Source organism: Microtus pennsylvanicus, chromosome 9 (assembly GCF_037038515.1).
Source record: "Microtus pennsylvanicus isolate mMicPen1 chromosome 9, mMicPen1.hap1, whole genome shotgun sequence".
NCBI classification, from domain to species: Eukaryota; Metazoa; Chordata; class Mammalia; order Rodentia; family Cricetidae; genus Microtus; species Microtus pennsylvanicus.
In genome coordinates, this window is record NC_134587.1 from 109,497,021 (window position 1) to 109,514,220 (window position 17,200).

The following is a 17,200-nucleotide window of genomic DNA, read 5'->3' on the forward strand; positions in this document are numbered from 1 at the left end:
GGCTCCAGACCCACGCGTACTCTGTGGCTCCCTTCCCTTTACCTGTGCTCGCGGTCGCCCTTGTTGCCCCGAAGGGAGCTCCTCGGCTGAGGGAGGACGCGAGGCGTGGCAGCGCCTCTGCGCTTGCGCGCATACGGTGGCCCGAAGGAGCCAAAGGCGGAGCCTCTGGCGACACCCGCGAGCCCCACCCTTTCACCCCCACGTGGCTGCGTAGACCCGGTGAGGAACGCCGGCCGGCTAGTCCTGCGGTGGGCGCAGAGGGGAGTGAGCGTCCTGGGGTCGGGCCGGTGGTGTCTGCGCGACCCTCGGGGACTTGGATTGGTGGAAGGAGAAGATTGTACTAAAGATTCTTGGGAACGAAATGTTTCGCTTCTCGGGTTCACGTTCTTTTCATTCATTTTATTCTCGTGCTACTGCTGTGTGCTGGGCACCTGCTGCGTGTCCAGCTGCATTCTAGGCAGTGAAGCAAGGAGGACAGAAGGTGAAGTCAGTGTGGCTCTGGGTTCGGGGGACGCAGGTCCTGACGTGGATATAATGGTGATGGAGCAAGCGTGCTTGTTGCATCTGTCATGCTGCTCTGAGGGAGACAGAGGCAGAAGGACTGCTGTGAGTTCGAGACCTGCCTCGGCTACGTAGACACACTGTCTTTCACAATAAAAACGACCAAACAAAACAGCAAGAACAGGCGTTGTGGTGAGCTCCAGAATCGGGAGGCAGGACGATTCCATACCAGTTTGGGCTGCGTTACCAGACCCAGCCTCAAAAACAACAGATAAACCAGTGGCTTGTTTGTTGGAAGAGTCTGGAGGATCAGGAATTCAAGTACAGCTTTAGCTACAAAGCAAGTTAGAAAACAGTCAGGTCTACATGAAGCTCTATTTTATAATAACAATGGAGAAAGTAATTGAATGGGAGAGAGGAGATGCTTGAACCAGGCAGTTTTTATTTACTTTTTAAAAATTATTTTATTAGCCGGGCGGTGGTGGCGCACGCCTTTAATCCCAGCACTTGGGAGGCAGAGGCAGGCGGATCTCTGTGAGTTCGAGACCAGCCTGGTCTACAAGAGCTAGTTCCAGGACAGGCTCCAAAGCCACAGCGAAACTCTGTCTCGAAAAACCAAAAAAAAAAAAAAATTATTTTATTTATTTATTTATTTGAGACAGAGTCTCACTGGAATTCACAGCGGTTCATCACTTCTGCCTCCGGTGTGCTGAGATTAGGTTTGTTCGTTTGTTTTTTGTTTTTCAAAACAAGATTTCTCGGTAGCCCTAGCTGTCCTGAACTCTTCTGTAGACCAGGCTGGCCTTGAACTCAGAGATTAGTCTGCCTCTAGTTTACTCGTGCTTTAGTAATAATAATAATAATAACAATTTAAAAATTGTTTTAATACTAATATCATTTGTGTTTGTATTATTAGTGTGTATGTGCGCGTGCGTGCGGGTTTTGGGTGTCCTGTGCTGGAGTGGCAGGTGTGGGTGTCTCCTTAGGTTGTACCCCAGCACTCACAGAGCAGCATGCCCTCTTAACCCTGAGCCTTCTCGCCAGCATCTCAGCATCTAGACAGCATCTCAAATGTTTGGGCGACAGCCTGAGTTCTTCTGCACTTCTGAGAAACTTGGCGGTGGTGGTGCACGCCTTTAATTCTAGCACTCGGGAAGGAGGCAGAGGCAGGTGGATCTCTGTGAGTTCCAGGACAGTCAGGGCTACACACAACAACAACAAAAGAGGAGAGGTCAGGGTAATCCAGACAGAAGAGTGCTCTCACGCCTTCTTTTTTTTTTCTTTTATGACGCATCTCACCAGCAGACCTTTTCTTTTTGCCTTTTTGAGATAGTGTCTCACTGTGTAGCTGAGGCTGGCTTCCCACTGGCCAGGACCCTTCTGTCTGCTCCCTAGAGCTGCCTTCACAGGTGTGCCCAAATGGCATTTTCACCACAAGGGTGTTCCCTGACCAAATGTTCCTTTCCACTCAGTATGCAGAGATGGCTTCCAAGCGCATCACACAGGAAACCTTCGATGCTGCAGTGCGTGAGAACATTGAGGAGTTTGAGATGGGCACTGAGGAGGCCGTTCGAGAGGCGGTGGAGCAGTTTGAATCACAAGGTAGGGTGGTGGGCTCGGTACTGGCTCTTAGAGGCCACAGCCCTCAGCCTGACATAACAGGGTGCTACTGACCCCATCCTTGCTTGTCTCCATGCATCAACAGCACCCCACTTCACCTTAGAACCACATGGAATATTGCCAATCCTGGAGTCAGTCACAAGTCATGTTGGAGAGTGGATGGTAGGGCTACTTTTGATGGCGATGGTGGTGGGGCCGGTAGGGTTTGGAGCTCTTGAGCTACGTAACAAAGAGCAGAGGCTCAAGATGAGTTGACCACATGTGGATTGGTAGAGGCTGGGTTCTAGGCATGAGCACACCCCATTCCCTCTTTTCTCCACTCTCTATCTGGCCCTCCCTGGTAACAGTGACGTCAGCCGGAAGGTAAGAGAGAGGTCTGCCTCCAGGGCACAGAAATGGGTGCCATAGTGGGCAGTCAAGTAAACATGGGAAGCCTGACGGCAGAGACAACTCACTTGCTAAAATCCTTGCTGGGTTTGTCCCCAGAACCCATGTAAAAAGCCAGCCTTGATGAGGTATGTTTTTGTTTTTGGGGGGGATTTGGTTTTCTTTTTTTTTTTCTTTTCTTGGTAGGGGCTTGTTTTGGATTGGCTTGGTTTTTCGAAAAAAGATTTCTCTATGTAGCTCTAATTGTCCTGGAACTTACTCAATAGATTAGGCTGGCCTGGAACTCACAGAGATCCACCTGCCTCTGCCTCCTGAGTGCTGAGATTTAAGTCATGCACACCACACTACACCCCCACAATGGGATGTTTGTCATCCCAGCACCGAGAGGTAGTGACAGGTGGATTGCTGGGGCTTTGCTGGCCAGCCATTCTAGGCTAATTGGTGAGCTCCAGGTTCCAGTAAGACCCTGTCTCAAACAGAAAGATTACAGCTGCTGAGGAATGATGCCTGAGTTTGACCTTGGGCCTCCATGACCCTTGCATAGGAACATCCTCCTATATGACCATACACACACACACACACACACGGACACGGACACCAACCATGACCATCCTTACACACAAACACCCACCACAGACTATCCACACATACATGAATACCCCCACATAACCATCTACACATACACATGAAAATCTGCATACATATAAACATACACAGAAACACACATACAGTGTCCAGCAAAACACAGCATGGTGATACATGTCTGTGATCCCATCTCTCTTCCTTGTCTTTATTATTGTTTAGATTTGTTTTTTAAGACTGATTTATATAGCTTTTTAACTCATTATGTAGCTAAGGCTAGCTTAAACCCTGATCTTCCTGCCCCCCTTTCCCAATGCGGGATGACAAATATGCACCACTACAACCAGCTGATCTCAGTACTTGGGAAGCTGAGGCTGGAAGAGTACTGTGAATTTAAGGTCAGCCTGGCTACATAACAAGACACTACCTCAAAAAACTTACCCCTAGCTGATGTGGTGACACATTCTCTTAATCCCAGAATTTGGGAGATATAAGAACGTAGAATCTGAGTTTGAGGCTAGCCTAGTCTATATAGTGGTCCAAGGTCAACCTGATCTACATAGTGAGACTCTATCTCAAAAGCAAACGAGAAACCTCTTAAAGCACACACACACACACACACATGAAGTACCTACCACAGAAGGGATGCTTTTGGGGCCTCAGGAGGCTAAGATGCACATGGGGACCAGTAAGGATTGAGTTTAAAGGGAGAGGCTCTGTGGTGTTCCCTCTACAACTGTCTGCCAGGCACAATCTGTCACCCCAGAGACAGCATGTGTGGCGCAACCTTAGCAGTGGCACACTTACCCCTTGTAGCCTGTGGCTGGCCTGTACAACTGGAGGGACCATTGGGGAAAACCCTGGAAGCCAAGTCGTCAACAGGGACCTCCTACCTGAGGGACTTGTCTTCAGCAGCCCCTCTTCCCTCTGCAGGGGTTGATCTGAGCAGCATTGTGAAGGCAGCACCGAAAGCATCTGTGGACAGTCTCCAGGAGCCCACACATGATGTCCTGCAGGTAGGAGCGGCTGGCTCCCTCAGCACTGCGATGCTCTGGAGGGTCTCTTCCCCACGTCCCATATGGCAGAAATCAGGATCTGAATGTCAGTGGTCTGTCCATCCTGTGACCAGTAGAGGTCTACAGTCAAGTGTCCCAAGTCCATGTGAGGGTTACCCAGCATCTAAGGAGAGCTGAGTTACTCGGAGGACATGTTTGGGAGACACAGTGCATGTGTGATCTCACTTCCCACGTTCTGGGGTCAAGGGCACACAATATAGCTAGGGTCTCTGGCCAGCTTCACTTGGGTTCTAGGGGTCTGGACTCAGGTCCTTGTGCTTACACATCAAGTTTGGTCCCCAGGACATATGTGGTAGAGGAGAGCCCTGGTTCCCACGGAGCGTCCTCTGTTCTCTGCATTCACGTTGTGGGGTACGTGGGTATGCATGACATAAAAGTAAAATTTTTTAATGAAAAAAAAAAAAGTTGAGTCCTGAAGATGTCTATAACTCAGTGGTAGAGCACTTCTGCTGCATGAAACCCTAGGTTCAATCCACAGTTCTTAAAACAGCGGGGCCAGAGAAGGGCTGGAAAACTGGTTCTGCGTCTAAGAAACTGGCTGCTCAGCCGGGCCGTGGTGGCACACGCCTTTAATCCCAGCACTCAGAGGCAGAGGCAGGCAGATCTCTGTGAGTTCTAGGCCAGCCTGGTCTACAAGAGCTAGTTCCAGGACAGGCTCCAAAGCTACAGAAAAACCCCGGCCCCAAAAAACAAAACAACAACAATAAAAAGAACTGGCTGTTCTTCCAGAGGTCACAGGTTCAGTTCCCAGCATCCACATGACAGCTCACACCCATCATAACTCCAGTTCTACGGGCTATGACATTCTCTTCTGCCATCGTCAGGCATGGTGATGTATATCAGTGATGCATAGACAGATGTGCAAGCAAAACACCCATAATACACAAGACACCATCAAAGATTTGTTTTTCTTTTTAATACGATTATTATATGGTGGCTCATATACAGGATCCCAGCAGTCAGGAAGCTGTTGCAGGAGGTTTCCTGTGAGTTCAAGGCCAACTTGTACAACATAATTTTAAGGCCTGGGCTATATATCAAGACCCTGTTTTGGTACTGTAAAGATGGATCAGCAGTTAAGTGTGCTTGCTTCTCTTAGAAAGGACCCAGGTTCAGTTCCCAGCGCTAACATGGTGTGGCTCATGGCAGCCTGTAATTCCAGCTCTGAGGGACCCTTCTTCCTCTTCTGGACTCCGAGAGTATCATATGCATGTGTGTACACGTGCACGCACGCACACACACACACACATACACACAAAGATTCTGTCTCCTTTTTTTTTTTTTTTTTTTTGATTTTTCAAGACATGGTGTCTCTGTAGCTTTAGAAACTGTCCTGGAGGGGGCTGGAGAGACAGTTCAGAGGTTAAGAGCACTGGCTGCTCTTTCAGAGGTCCTGAGTTCAATTCCCAGCAACCACATGGTGGCTACAACCATCTGTAATGAGATCTGGTGCCCTCTCCTTGACTGTAGGCATACAAGCAGACAGAATACTGTATACGTGATAAATAAATAAATCTTAAAAAAGAAAAAGAAAAGAAACTGTCCTGGAACTCACTCTGTAGACCAGGCTGGTCTCAAACCCACAGAGATCCGCCTGTCTCTGCCTCCCGAGTGCTGGGATTAAAAGCATGGGTCATCGTCGCTTGGCTAAGATTCTGTCATAAATTATCAGTGTAGGTTTAGAAATTTCCAGATTCTGGGGCAAGGTTCCCAGAGGTTCAGAGCCTAGCAGCAGCAACTAACACTGACATTCTCTGCAGGTCCTCAACGATCTGCAGGAGTCCCTGAATGGGTCTCGGCCCCAGGAGGTGTCAGCCCACCTCGTCCGCTTCTGCGACCACTGCAGGCAGCAGAAGGCCAGCCGCTACCTGGCAGCCCAGAAGGGGGCCTACCCAATCCTCCTGGCTGCCTGGCAACTTGCTGCCACAAGTGACCAGGGCCTTCTGCTCCAGGCTCTCAGTGCCCTGGCGGTACTGACTGATGGCCAGCCTGACCTTCTGGACGCCCAGGGCCAGCAGCTGCTCGTGGCCACGCTGGCACAGAATGTCTCCAACACTGAACTCACCTCTTGTGGGATCCGCTGTGTGCGCCATGCCTGCGTGAAACATGAACAGAATCGACAGAGTCTGGTGAAAGCCGGAGTGTTGCCCCTGCTAACCGCTGCTATCACACAGCATGGCCAGCACGCCGATGTGGTCAGGGAGGCCTGCTGGGCCTTGCGGGTCATGACTTTCGATGATGACATCCGAGTGCCCTTTGGCCATGCCCATGAGCATGCAAAGATGATTGTTCAAGAGAACAGAGGCCTGAAAGTGCTGATTGAGGCTGCCAGAGGTAAGAGGAGCCTTGGTAAGAGTAGGGTGGGTGTGCTGAGAGGGTAGCCCACCCATAGAATCCTGCCTAGAATCCCCCAGTGAGGGGCTGGGGGGGTGTCTGGGGTGGAGCCACTGCCTAGAATTCCCCAGTGAGGAGTTGGGGGAGTGTCTTGGGGAGGTAGAGCCACTGCCTAGAATCCCCCAATGAGGGGCTGGGGGCATGTCTTGGGGGTGGAGTCATTGCCTAGAATCCCCCAGTGAGGGGTTGGGGGCGTGGCTCAGAGACCTGCCTGGATGTAGGATGTCCTGGGTTCATCCTCAGCACTATAAAACAATAAAGCAGCCCAACACTTTGTTCTTATGTATAAATACTTTGGCACATACATGTATCCAGCTCCAGGTGGCTGCTATGAGCCAGCTGTGGACAATCATGATGTTGATCTTCATACCTTAAATGAAATGTCTGAAAGAGCTGGCTGTAGTGGCACCGTGGTGATGCATACGTGTAGTTCCACAGAGAGGGGGTGGGGGGAGTTGAATCTGAGTCCCTCCAGTCCTACATAGCAAATTCTAGCCCAACCAAAGCCACAGAGTCTCAAAACAACAAAGATACAAAACCCTGAGAATTGAGCCCAGAAGGTGCTAAAAAGGACAAGTTCCCCACCTGTCCCTTGGCTGTGGCTCCATGGCTAAGCCTGTGCGTGGTATTCCCACTCTGGGGGAGAGGAAGGCTGTCTCAGTCCCTGCTCACACTTCAGAGCGGCTGAGGCCTGACCATCTGCAAAGCCTGCCAGCTCCTCCCATGCTTATGTGGAGCAGCTGGAGTCCCACTGGCTAGAGGCAGAGCAGGAACAGACCTCGGAGCCTCCTCAGTGCTACATTCAGGCTAGAGGCAGAGCAGGAACAGACATCGGAGCCTCCTCAGTGCTACATTCAGGCTCCACCTCTAAACTGCACCCAACCCCCAAGTATAGAGAGGATGGCTCACATTCTAGTCTGAAGACCCTAGGGCAGACCAGAGACTTCCAGCAACCCCAGGGAGAGTCTTTGTCCACTGAGAAGCCTCTTAACCAAAACCCTTACCTGATTAGATAGGCCCCACCCACTGTACCACACTCCTCCCTTTATTAAAGCAAATGGTGTGGTTGGTGACCACATCAATAGCTGACTTAGATCAACCTGTGTGGAGATGCTAGGGGTCCCAGGTAGTCATAGGCAGCAAATGCCACAGAGATGAAAACTGCTGACCATCACCATCGGGGGTTATCTATAGTCTGTCTGCACCTGTTCCTCTCCAATTTGCTGCTCTGTTTACAAAAGTCATTCCCAGCAGGGCAGTGGTGGTACACACATTTAATCCCAGCACTCAGGAGGAAGAGGCCGGTGGATCTCTGAGTTCGAGGTCAGTCTGCTCTACAGAGCAAGTTCCAGGACAGCCTGGGGTACACAGAGAAACCCTGTCTTGAGAAAAGTCGTTCCCAGCCTAGAACCTCAAGGACACGTTGGAAGACTTATTTTGGTGGTTTGGTTTTCTTCCTTCCTTTTAGACTCTCTCACTACGAAGCCCTGGTACTTGCTGTGTTGTAGACCAGGCTATCCTCTGCCTCTGCCTCCAGAGCTGGGATTAAGGTGTGTTTAGGGAATGTCAGGTGTCAGGAGCAGCTCTGGCTGCTGTTTGCCTCACTGTTACGGAGCAGGGGGCATGGCAAATCTACCAGGGGCCATTTCTCGCCTGGGCCTGTTGGATAACCCCAGCCAGCTTGGGAAGTGGAAAGTACTCCGGAGACTAACAGGCTGTTTTCTAGACATTCCTTTGTCTCTGGCCCCTCCCAACTCTAACTCTTCCCTTCCTGCCTGTGCACAGCGTTCCCTGACAACCCAGGAGTCCTGAGCGAGCTCTTCAGCACCCTGTCCCGCCTGGCTGTGCGGAATGAGTTCTGCCAGGAGGTCATCGACCTTGGAGGCCTTGGCATCCTTGTGACCCTGCTGACTGACTGCAGCGACCACCAGGTGGAGCCCAAGTCTTCTTCCTCCCCCAGGGCTCCTGCCTCTGAGGCCACAGCTGACCAGACTGACCCACTGAGGCAAGGGTGAAGGTTCAGGTGTAGAAAGCCTGCCCATACTCTCAGCTCTCAGGGTTCTGGTTCCATTTGCCCCCCTCCATACTGGTGAGACTTAGAGCCTCCTACATGTTAGCCCTCTGCCACCAAGTCACACTGCAGCCCTATGTACTATAGTTTGAGACTGGTCTTGCTCTACAAAGTTCAGTCTGGTCATAACATTGCACTCCTCTTGCTTTAGCCTTCCAAGTACTGGGATGAAGGACTGTATGTGTACGTGCATGCATGCATGTGTTTATGAGAAAGAGAGACAGAGAGAAAGAATAAGGCAGGGTCACAAGTTCTCGTGTAGTCCCAGCTGGCCTTGAATTTGATCCAAGTGTGCTACCTTGCCCAAGCTCTGTGTGGTTGGTGTAGGGGCTAGAACTCAGGGCCTTGTGCCTGGGGGGCAAACACACTACCAGCTGAGCTACTGCCCAGATCCTCCTTGCACATTCTCTACAGTGAGCAGGAGCAAGGAAATGGAAAATCGTCCTTAGTTCAGGCTGCTCAGTGGGCAACATCTATGCCCTACCCATGAGAGGTGGATTAGGCAGGTCACCCTCAAGAGCCAGCCTGTCTTCTTCCAGTCTCATGATCCTTTTGTCACAGGCTGGCCTGTAATTGGGATGACCACATGTGTCCAAACAGAAACAGACACAGAAGAGTTTCCTCACCCTTACATCCAGCAAGCAGGAGGTGTGCAGCTGGCACACGTGCCACGGTGACTTCCCCTTGTCATCCACACAGGACCTCGTGAAACAAGTGCTCAGTGCCCTGAGAGCTATCGCGGGCAACGACAATGTGAAGGACGCCATTGTCCAGGCAGGCGCTACAGAGTCCATTGTGGCTGCCATGACTCGGCACCTGGCCAGCCCTCAGGTACCCACCTCAGACACATGGGCAGGACAATGGCGGGATCTACAGGGATTGCCACCTCACTGTCAGCAAGACTAGGTGAAGGACCGCAGTGTTCCTGGTAGGCTCACCCCCCCCCGCCCCCGGGCACCCAGCCCACCACTGCGGTGGCACACAGCTAGCAGAGGACCACTGAGGGGAGCTGCAGAATACCCAGGGTGGGGTGGCCAGGTGTGCTGACACAGGTGTGCACCTACACCCCTAGGTGTGTGAGCAAAGCTGTGCGGCGCTCTGCGTGCTGGCCCTGCGCAAGCCTGAGAACAGCCGCATCATTGTGGAGGGTGGTGGCGCGCTGGCAGCCCTGCAGGCCATGAAAGCACACCCGCAGGAGGCCGGCGTCCAGGTGAGTGAGTAGATTTGCTCCCCACAGCCTGGACACAGGCTCCTTCCTTGTCACTGCATCAGCAAGTCAAGCCAGGTGTGGGAGCTGTGACCCCAGTCCTCAGGAGACCGGAGGAGTACCACAAATTCAAAACCTGCCTGCCTTGCAGAGTGAGTTCCAGGATAGTTAGGGCACTTGACTACACGTGCACACACACACATACACACAACACCAGAGGCTGTCCTGTTTCTGTTTTTATCTCCTTTCTCTCATTTTTGTTTGTTTGTTTGGACAGGGTCAAATGTAACCTAGACTGGCTTCCAACTTTTTTGGCTACAAGAGCAACCTTCAATTCCTGATCTTCCTGCCATCCCCTGCTGAGTACTGTAGTGACAGGCCTGTGCTTCAACACTCATGCTAGGGACAAAACCCCAGGGCCTATTACATGCTGGGTAGGCTGATCCCCGCCCTGCTTTTCCTCTGAAACAGGCTGTAGCTCTGTAGCTGCCACAGGCCTGGCGGTCAGGGTCCTGTGTCCTCGGCCCTGAGCTGTGGATTATCAGTCTGTGCCATGATGTCCGCTGTCACTCCTAAACATTGGGATCATGCACAGCATCCCCATTGTGTCGGGTGTTTGGAGCTGCCCAGATGCAGGACAGAGTGTGGGAGAGTGGAAACAAAGTTCTCTGCAGACCTGGCTGTGGCAGACAAGCTGTGCATCGGGGACTTTAAGATCCATGAAGGTTCCTGAAACCGACCCAAATGGGTGACTCATGGAGAAATGTACTTTGGCGCTCCATTACCTGTGGCCTCACTGTAGGTCTCCAGGGCCTGCCTTGGGACAGTGTGTCACTGTCCGCCCCGAAATCATAGTCTCTACCCCAGATACTGTCCTAAGTGCTCACCTAGGAGCTGTGAAAGATGGGGCTGAGAAAGTCCTGTGAGAACGTGGAGCTAGCCTGGCCTAGTCTAGCTGTCTGCTGAATGTCTGTCTCCTGTTCTGAGGAGTCCACTGAGGTCAGGGAGAATCCAGCCAAGGCCCTTCCTCCTGTTCACAGCCCATCTCTCTTTCAGAAACAGGCTTGTATGCTGATCCGAAACCTGGTGTCCCGCAGCCAGGTCTTCTCCAAGCCCATCCTGGAACTGGGGGCAGAGGAGCTCATTTCACAAGCCCGGGCTGCCCACCCAGACTGTGAGGATGTAGCCAAGGCCGCATTACGAGACCTGGGCTGCCGTGTGGAGCTTCGTGAACTGTGGACAGGAAAGAGGGGTGACCTGGCACCATGACCCCAGCTCACCGAGTTCAACCCACAGAACATGTGAGCTCTGTGCCCTGCTCCTCACCCATGCCACCCAGAGCAAAAGTGTTCAGCAGGTCAGTGGTGAGGGAAGGGCAGAAGCAGCCTTTGGGTCCTGTGTCCCCACAGGCAGCACTGATGACCTAAGGGCCCACCCCTTCCAGTGCCCTTTCCCACCCACAGTTTTGCTCAACAATTCTGGGGCAAAGGGCACATGGAACTGCAGCATTCTGTTGGAGTTTGGGGACCCTGCAAGCTGGTGTCTGACTGGGCTGCAGTCCAGGCACCACTCCAGGCTGTTGATAACCCTACTCCTTGGGCAGGCTCTATGGGAGAGGTGCTTCTGCCAAAGCTGGTTCCCCAAGATCCAGTAGTGGGGGAGGGAAGGGACTGCTGCCCTGTTGTCCTCTGACCTCCGGATGTGTGCTAGGGTGTGCACACGCACATCATAATAATAAATGATGTGATTTAGAATCAGGCTCCTCAGCTTTTTCTTCCCTATAAAATGGATCTGGAACTTCTGGTGCTGCTGGCACACTCAGGGCTTTTGGACTCATCCATTGGAGTCTGCCTGGGTCCCTGATGCTGCAGCTGCCGACGCCGGCATAGAGGATCTCCTCACAGCTGTGACTATGGTTTCAGGGAGAACAGACCATGGGCATTTGAGGTTGCTGCGGGCACTAGAGGGGTTTGGGTCATAGCCTGTATTACATAGGCCACTGAGACTGGGATCCGTGTCACTTGGCCTGTGCTGGGGGTACAAAGACAGCACAGCCCCCGCTGGGCTCTGTGGCTCTGAGCAGGTAGTCTGTTTCCACACACTGTCACCCCACCCTGCCATCCCTCACTGAATGTTGTAGGCCCCCCACTTCTCTCTGAGTCTGTTTCCCCATACGTGAGATACACACTGTTTGTTACCATCTCAACCTCCCCAACATTCTGCAAGTCCCTAGGCAACTGAAATCACAAATAGAATTCGCAGCATGGTCACCAAGTTGCTCCTGAACCTGTGTGGCCCATGGGGTTTAGAGTGGCCTCAGAACCTCCTCCCATATTCATAGGCTTCCCTTCCCCCTCTCATAGCTCTGGACCTGTGTGCCTTTCCCAGAAGCTCTTGGTTTCCATGGGAACCAGCCATTGCTGCTGGCTGCTTTCATGTGTTGGGGGCAGTATCCTAACTCAGCCACCCAAATCTCCAAGCCTCCCCCACTGGACAGGGAGAGGCCCTGCCAGCTCAGAGGCAGACATGAACCTTGGACTAGGTTGCCCCGCCCTTCTCCACACTCGGGGGACCTGCCAGGATGTAGGTGAAGGGTCTTAGTCTCAAACTGCCTAGATTGGATGACTTAGTGTCTGGGTCGGTGATGTGTGTGACCATGGGCAGACACCTGAGGGCTGGCCCTGTGATTCCACCCCTGGCTTCCCTTTGCACCCCACAAACCCCACCCACCTCCTGCCATTTTCCCCACAGCTTCTTGCTTATTTTCCAGCTACTCCAGCCTTCTCCCATGGTTGTTTTAATAGTCATATTTATATGTACATGCGTCAGGAGACATGGAGGCCAGAGGAGGGCATCATCTCATTGGTCAGCTCCAAGGAGCAGAGGCCACCTTGCTTATGACCTCACACGTGTCTCTGCCTTTGTCTCCACTGAGTGTCACTTGAATAACCCCAGCCTCACACTTTCAGTACAGTGGAAGGCAGGAATCTGCCCTCAGCTCCATGGGGCACTTGCCCTGAGGGACTCTAGGCCTGGTGAGGCCTCACTAAGGACTGAAGACACCCCCTCCCCATCTCATTGTTCCTATCTGCACTGGGCCACCTCAGGCCTATCACCTCCCCTGCCTCAGTCTTAGCTCCCAGTGACTCCTGTGAGGATGGTCCCTTCTACTCTTTAGCCTTTGATAGCCTTTGATAGCATTGGAGAAATGAGCCGAGGGAGAATCTACTGTAAAAGCTTGTGTGGCCGGGCAGTGGTGGCGCACGCCTTTAATCCCAGCACTTGGGAGGCAGAGGCAGGCGGATCTCTGTGAGTTCGAGACCAGCCTGGTCTACAGAACTAGTTCCAGGACAGGTTCCAAAGCCACAGAGAAACCCTGTCTCGAGAAACCAAAAAAAAAAAAAAAAAAAAGCTTGTGTGTGTGTGTCTGTCTGTTCTGCTGTTTACTGCTGTGTGTTCCTGGATAAGTAGACTGATTTCTCTGGGAGTCGTAGGATGAGGGAAACCACTCCTATTTCAGTCTGGATTCAAAGTCACTTTGACTGTGTTCAGGATGCCTGCAACTAGGGATCCACCTAGGGTTCAGGGAACAGAATAGCGTCGCCAATTTGTGTGGCTTCATTTTATTTTATTTATTTCATTCTTTGTCTTTTTTTTAAAAAAAAATTATTCATTAGAGGCAGGCGGATCTCTGTGAGTTCGAGGCCAGCCTGGTCTACAAGAGCTTGTTCTAGGACAGGCTCCAAAAACCACAGAGAAACCCTGTCTTGAAAAACCAAAAAAAAAAAAAAAAAATTTTATTTATGCAGTATCCTGCCTGTAGGCTAGAAGAGGGTACCAGATCTCATTATGGGTGGTTGTGAGCCACCATGTGGTTGCTGGGAATTGAACTCAGGACCTCCAGAAGAGCTTAACCGCTGAGCCATCTCTCCAGCTCTTATTTCATTCTTTGTATATTGAGGCAGAGTCTTACCATGTAGCCCTGATTGGCCTGGGAGTTGCTGTGTTGACCATGATAACCCAAACTCAAAGAAATTCACCTGCCTTGTTTGTATCGGGACACTGGGCATCCAATCTCTGTGGCCCCTTTTGGGACCTAAGAGCCATTTTGGAGGATGCTCTGAAATGAACTTAGGCCACATGGTTGGGCATAGACTCTAAAATGGGCACTTACAGTTCAAAGCCAGGTCTGCTGTTGCCCCTGTAAGCCTCTTACGAAAATCTTTTAAAATTGAGCCTGTCTGATACAAATAAACAGAGCTTACATATATATGCCCATGGTTTTTGGTCTCTGAGCTCTGGCCCCCCCCACCTCCCCTTAGTAGCCAGTGTCTCACAGCACCAGAGGCACTGGCCCCTCCCCCACTCCCTCAAGCCCACACTTCCAACCCCCTCCTGTGGAGCAACATTCTTTCCCCTCCCTTTCTCAATTCGGAGGTTCAAGGTCAACTTCCACCTTCACCTCCTCTCCTACCTCACCAGTCCACTCCAGGACCCCCTCTGCTCACTGGGCTAGCTCTTCCCATGCTCCCTTTTCTCTTCCAAATCCCTCAGGTAGAAAAGCAGCTAGGTTCCTTTTCTACTAATCATTCTGCTTCCCCAGTCAGTACCAGATATTAGGAAAGAGTTTAAAAAAAAAAAAGTTGAGGATGGTCCCCAAACTCCTCTATGGGAATTGGTGAAAATGGCCTTTGAAGTTTTTAATGCCCAAGAGGAATCAGATGAGTCTTCCCGACAGACAAAGCTACAACAATCTACAGGCTCAGGCCTTAGCAGCTGGAAGGGGGACAATAGAAGCCAATCACAGGGCTCTATCAAGTGTGGCCTAAAGTGGCACAATATTGCACTACACCTGCTCCGAGGTTGTGCCCTATCTGCCAGCAACCTGGACACTGGAAATCACAGTGCCCCCATGCGGGCTTGTCCTCTATGCCAAGCCATGGAGGTCTGGCCTCATCACCATCGGCAAGCGAAACTGTGCCAGCCTTAAAACGTCTCAGCCTTGCAGAGGATTAACGCTGCCCAGACTTGGTATATCCCGTAGCCCTATCTGAGCCCAGCTAGGGTCATACTACAAGTGGCAGGTAAGTCCATTACTTTTATTCTCACTCGGGCCTTAAGTTTCCCTCACCAATTTCAGCTATGGGGGTAGACGGGACCCATTCCTCCCCACTTAAAACTTTGCCACTGCCCTACCATCTTGCAGGACATTTTTTTCTCATTCTTTCTTAGTGATACTGGCTTGCCCAGCACATTTACTGGGGGGAAATATCTTTAGCCGCTTCCCCAAAGCTTTGTTCTGCTTCTTGGAGCCCCCTTTTAGCCCCACCCATCTCCAAGATTCTATTTTACAGGTTCACTCCTCCTGCCAGACGTGTGCCCAGGCCAACCCACAAGGAGCTCTCCACAAACACCAGCTTCGTGGACACCAACTGGACAAAGATTGGCTGGTTAATTTCACCCATATGCCTACTCATAAAAAACTCTGTTGGGCGGTGGTGGCGCACGCCTTTAATCCCAGCACTTGGGAGGCAGAGGCAGGCGGATCTCTGTGAGTTCAAGACCAGCCTGGTCTACAAGAGCTAGTTCCAGGACAGGCTCCAAAACCACAGAAAAACCCTGTCTCGAAAAACCAAAAAAAAAAAAAAAAAGGGCTGGAGAGATGGCTCAGTGGTTAAGAGTGCTGCCTGCTCTTCCAAAGGTCCTGAGTTCAATTCCCAGCAACCACATGGTGGCTCACAACCATCTGTAATGGGGTCTGGTGCCTTCTTCTGGCTTGCAGGCCTGCAGGCATACACACAGACAGAATATTGTATACATAATAAATAAATAAATTTAAAAAAAAAAACCTCTGTTATCTCTTAACACTTGTGGACACTTGTACAGGATGGATAGAAGCGTTTCCAGTCTCCAGGGAAACAGCAGATGCCGTATCTCAGGGTCATGGAGCTGGTGTCAGAAGCTCTCAACATCTGGACAATTGGACTCATCAAACAACTAACCAAGCCCTCCACTGAATTCAGGTTATCTTAGCCCTCGCCTCAGGGCCACCCCCACCCCATGTTCCCCTACAGGCCTGAGCCCTTTCTCCTTAATCATCACCTCCCAGTCCAAATTCCTCCACTGGCGGGGTACCTACCCTACCTCTCCCTTTTAAAGTCCCTTCTCCGTTCACACGCTGACAGTTGTCTCCCTGCCCCCACACCAGTGGACCCTAATTCCCCTAAACCTGCCCCGCTCTCCCCAGAGGACAGAGTACTCCTCAAACAGTTAACTCCTAGGTCTCTCAAACCTCGATGGACAGGATCTCACATGGTAATTAATCCTCACCACACCCTCGGCTGCCAAGCTCTTGGGACACCCATGCTGGTACCATCTCTCCAGGCTCAAGCGGGCACCTACTCAAGACACTTGGTCTGTCCAGCAGACAGGACCTTTCATCCTCCGGTTTTCCAGGATGCCGCAATGAAGGGCCTACTTGCTCCTCATCCTGGCACACTCATCTTTAGCAATAACAGTTTTTTTTCCTAGCCACCTATCTTCTCATCACCCCCAAGGAACAGCTGCCTGCCTTTTCCGGGATGACAGTTCATGGGATGCCTTTCCAGCCACACCTCGCTAAACGTGGACACCTGGCTCTCCCCTTCCCCATGCCACCCCGTGCCCGCAGGAAGTAGCCAGATTTGAGTCTACGCTCTTTTTTCCCAAAGAGAGCCTAAATGTTTGTCATAATTACCATTCTAATTTTCTGTCATCCCTATATCCAAAGAGTCTGGAATGTCAAGTTGGGAGCATAGGCCCCAGTCCCTTGCATCTATCCCAGCCCCCAGGCCTGGTCTGGACTCCAAATTCCAGCAGGCCAGGTCCTGACCCCACCCCCAGGGAGGGGTCAGGACCACTCCCCCCTAGGGTATTTAAGTGATTCCCCCCCCCAAAGAGGAACACTTGGTCTCCCTTTCTTCCTCCTGGGGGTCGCTTTTTCCGAGGCTTCCTGGTTTCCCCCTAGAGTCCACCTGAGAGTACAAAACTCCCATTAAACCTGGATATTTCTTAATTTGGCTTGATTGGGAATTTTTGTGTCAGTAGGGAGCTTGCGTTAGGAAATATTCCTAATACTAAGCCCTGGTTTAAATGTGTGTGTCATCATGCCCAGTTATTTTTTTTATTTTTTATTTTTTGGTTTTTCAAGACAGGGTTTCTCTGTGGCTTTGGAGCCTGTCCTGGAACTCGCTCTGTAGACCAGGCTGGTCTTGAACTCACAGAGATCCACCTGCCTCTGCCTCCCAAGTGCTGGGATTAAAGGCGTGCGCCACCACCGCCCGGCCATGCCCAGTTATTTTTGTTTTGATTCTTAAAGCAGTA

At 51.4% G+C, this 17,200-nt stretch overlaps 2 protein-coding genes across 24 annotated transcripts in view; one reads left to right on the top strand and one right to left on the bottom strand.

The window, feature by feature from the left end:
- Positions 1-125, bottom strand: part of Sugp2 (SURP and G-patch domain containing 2) — a 30,655-nt gene extending 30,530 nt beyond the window's left edge. For 10 of the 20 annotated variants that reach the window (XR_012911897.1, XR_012911901.1, XR_012911899.1 and 7 more), the window contains exon 1: positions 43-119. The gene's annotated coding sequence lies outside the window, so the exon portion shown is untranslated. Of the gene's footprint in view, positions 1-42 lie in introns of all 20 variants that reach the window. The other 10 variants (XR_012911898.1, XR_012911900.1, XM_075987252.1 and 7 more) reach the window with 3 other exon arrangements.
- On the top strand, positions 84-11,592 carry Armc6 (armadillo repeat containing 6). Of its 4 annotated transcripts, none has more exons than XM_075987260.1 (8): positions 84-219; positions 1,974-2,103; positions 4,024-4,106; positions 5,927-6,500; positions 8,346-8,491; positions 9,331-9,462; positions 9,704-9,841; positions 10,895-11,592. In XM_075987260.1, exons 2-8 carry the CDS (start codon positions 1,983-1,985, stop codon positions 11,105-11,107), a joined length of 1,407 nt encoding a protein of 468 aa, XP_075843375.1. In that variant the 5' UTR covers positions 84-219; positions 1,974-1,982; the 3' UTR covers positions 11,108-11,592. The 4 variants fall into 4 exon arrangements, with proteins under 4 accessions (XP_075843375.1, XP_075843376.1, XP_075843377.1 ...); XM_075987261.1 differs by having other exon boundaries at positions 211-481; XM_075987262.1 differs by having other exon boundaries at positions 213-377.
- Positions 11,593-17,200: the final 5,608 nt, after the last annotated feature.

Bases quoted from the DNA above. Each gene is read 5' to 3' on its own strand.
- Armc6 (XM_075987260.1), top strand. From the start codon at position 1,983: ATGGCTTCCAAGCGCATCACACAGGAAACCTTCGATGCTGCAGTGCGT. The intron at 4,107-5,926 runs GTAGGAGCGGCT...CATTCTCTGCAG, and splicing joins CCACACATGATGTCCTGCAG to GTCCTCAACGATCTGCAGGA. The intron at 8,492-9,330 runs GTGGAGCCCAAG...TCATCCACACAG, and splicing joins CTGACTGCAGCGACCACCAG to GACCTCGTGAAACAAGTGCT.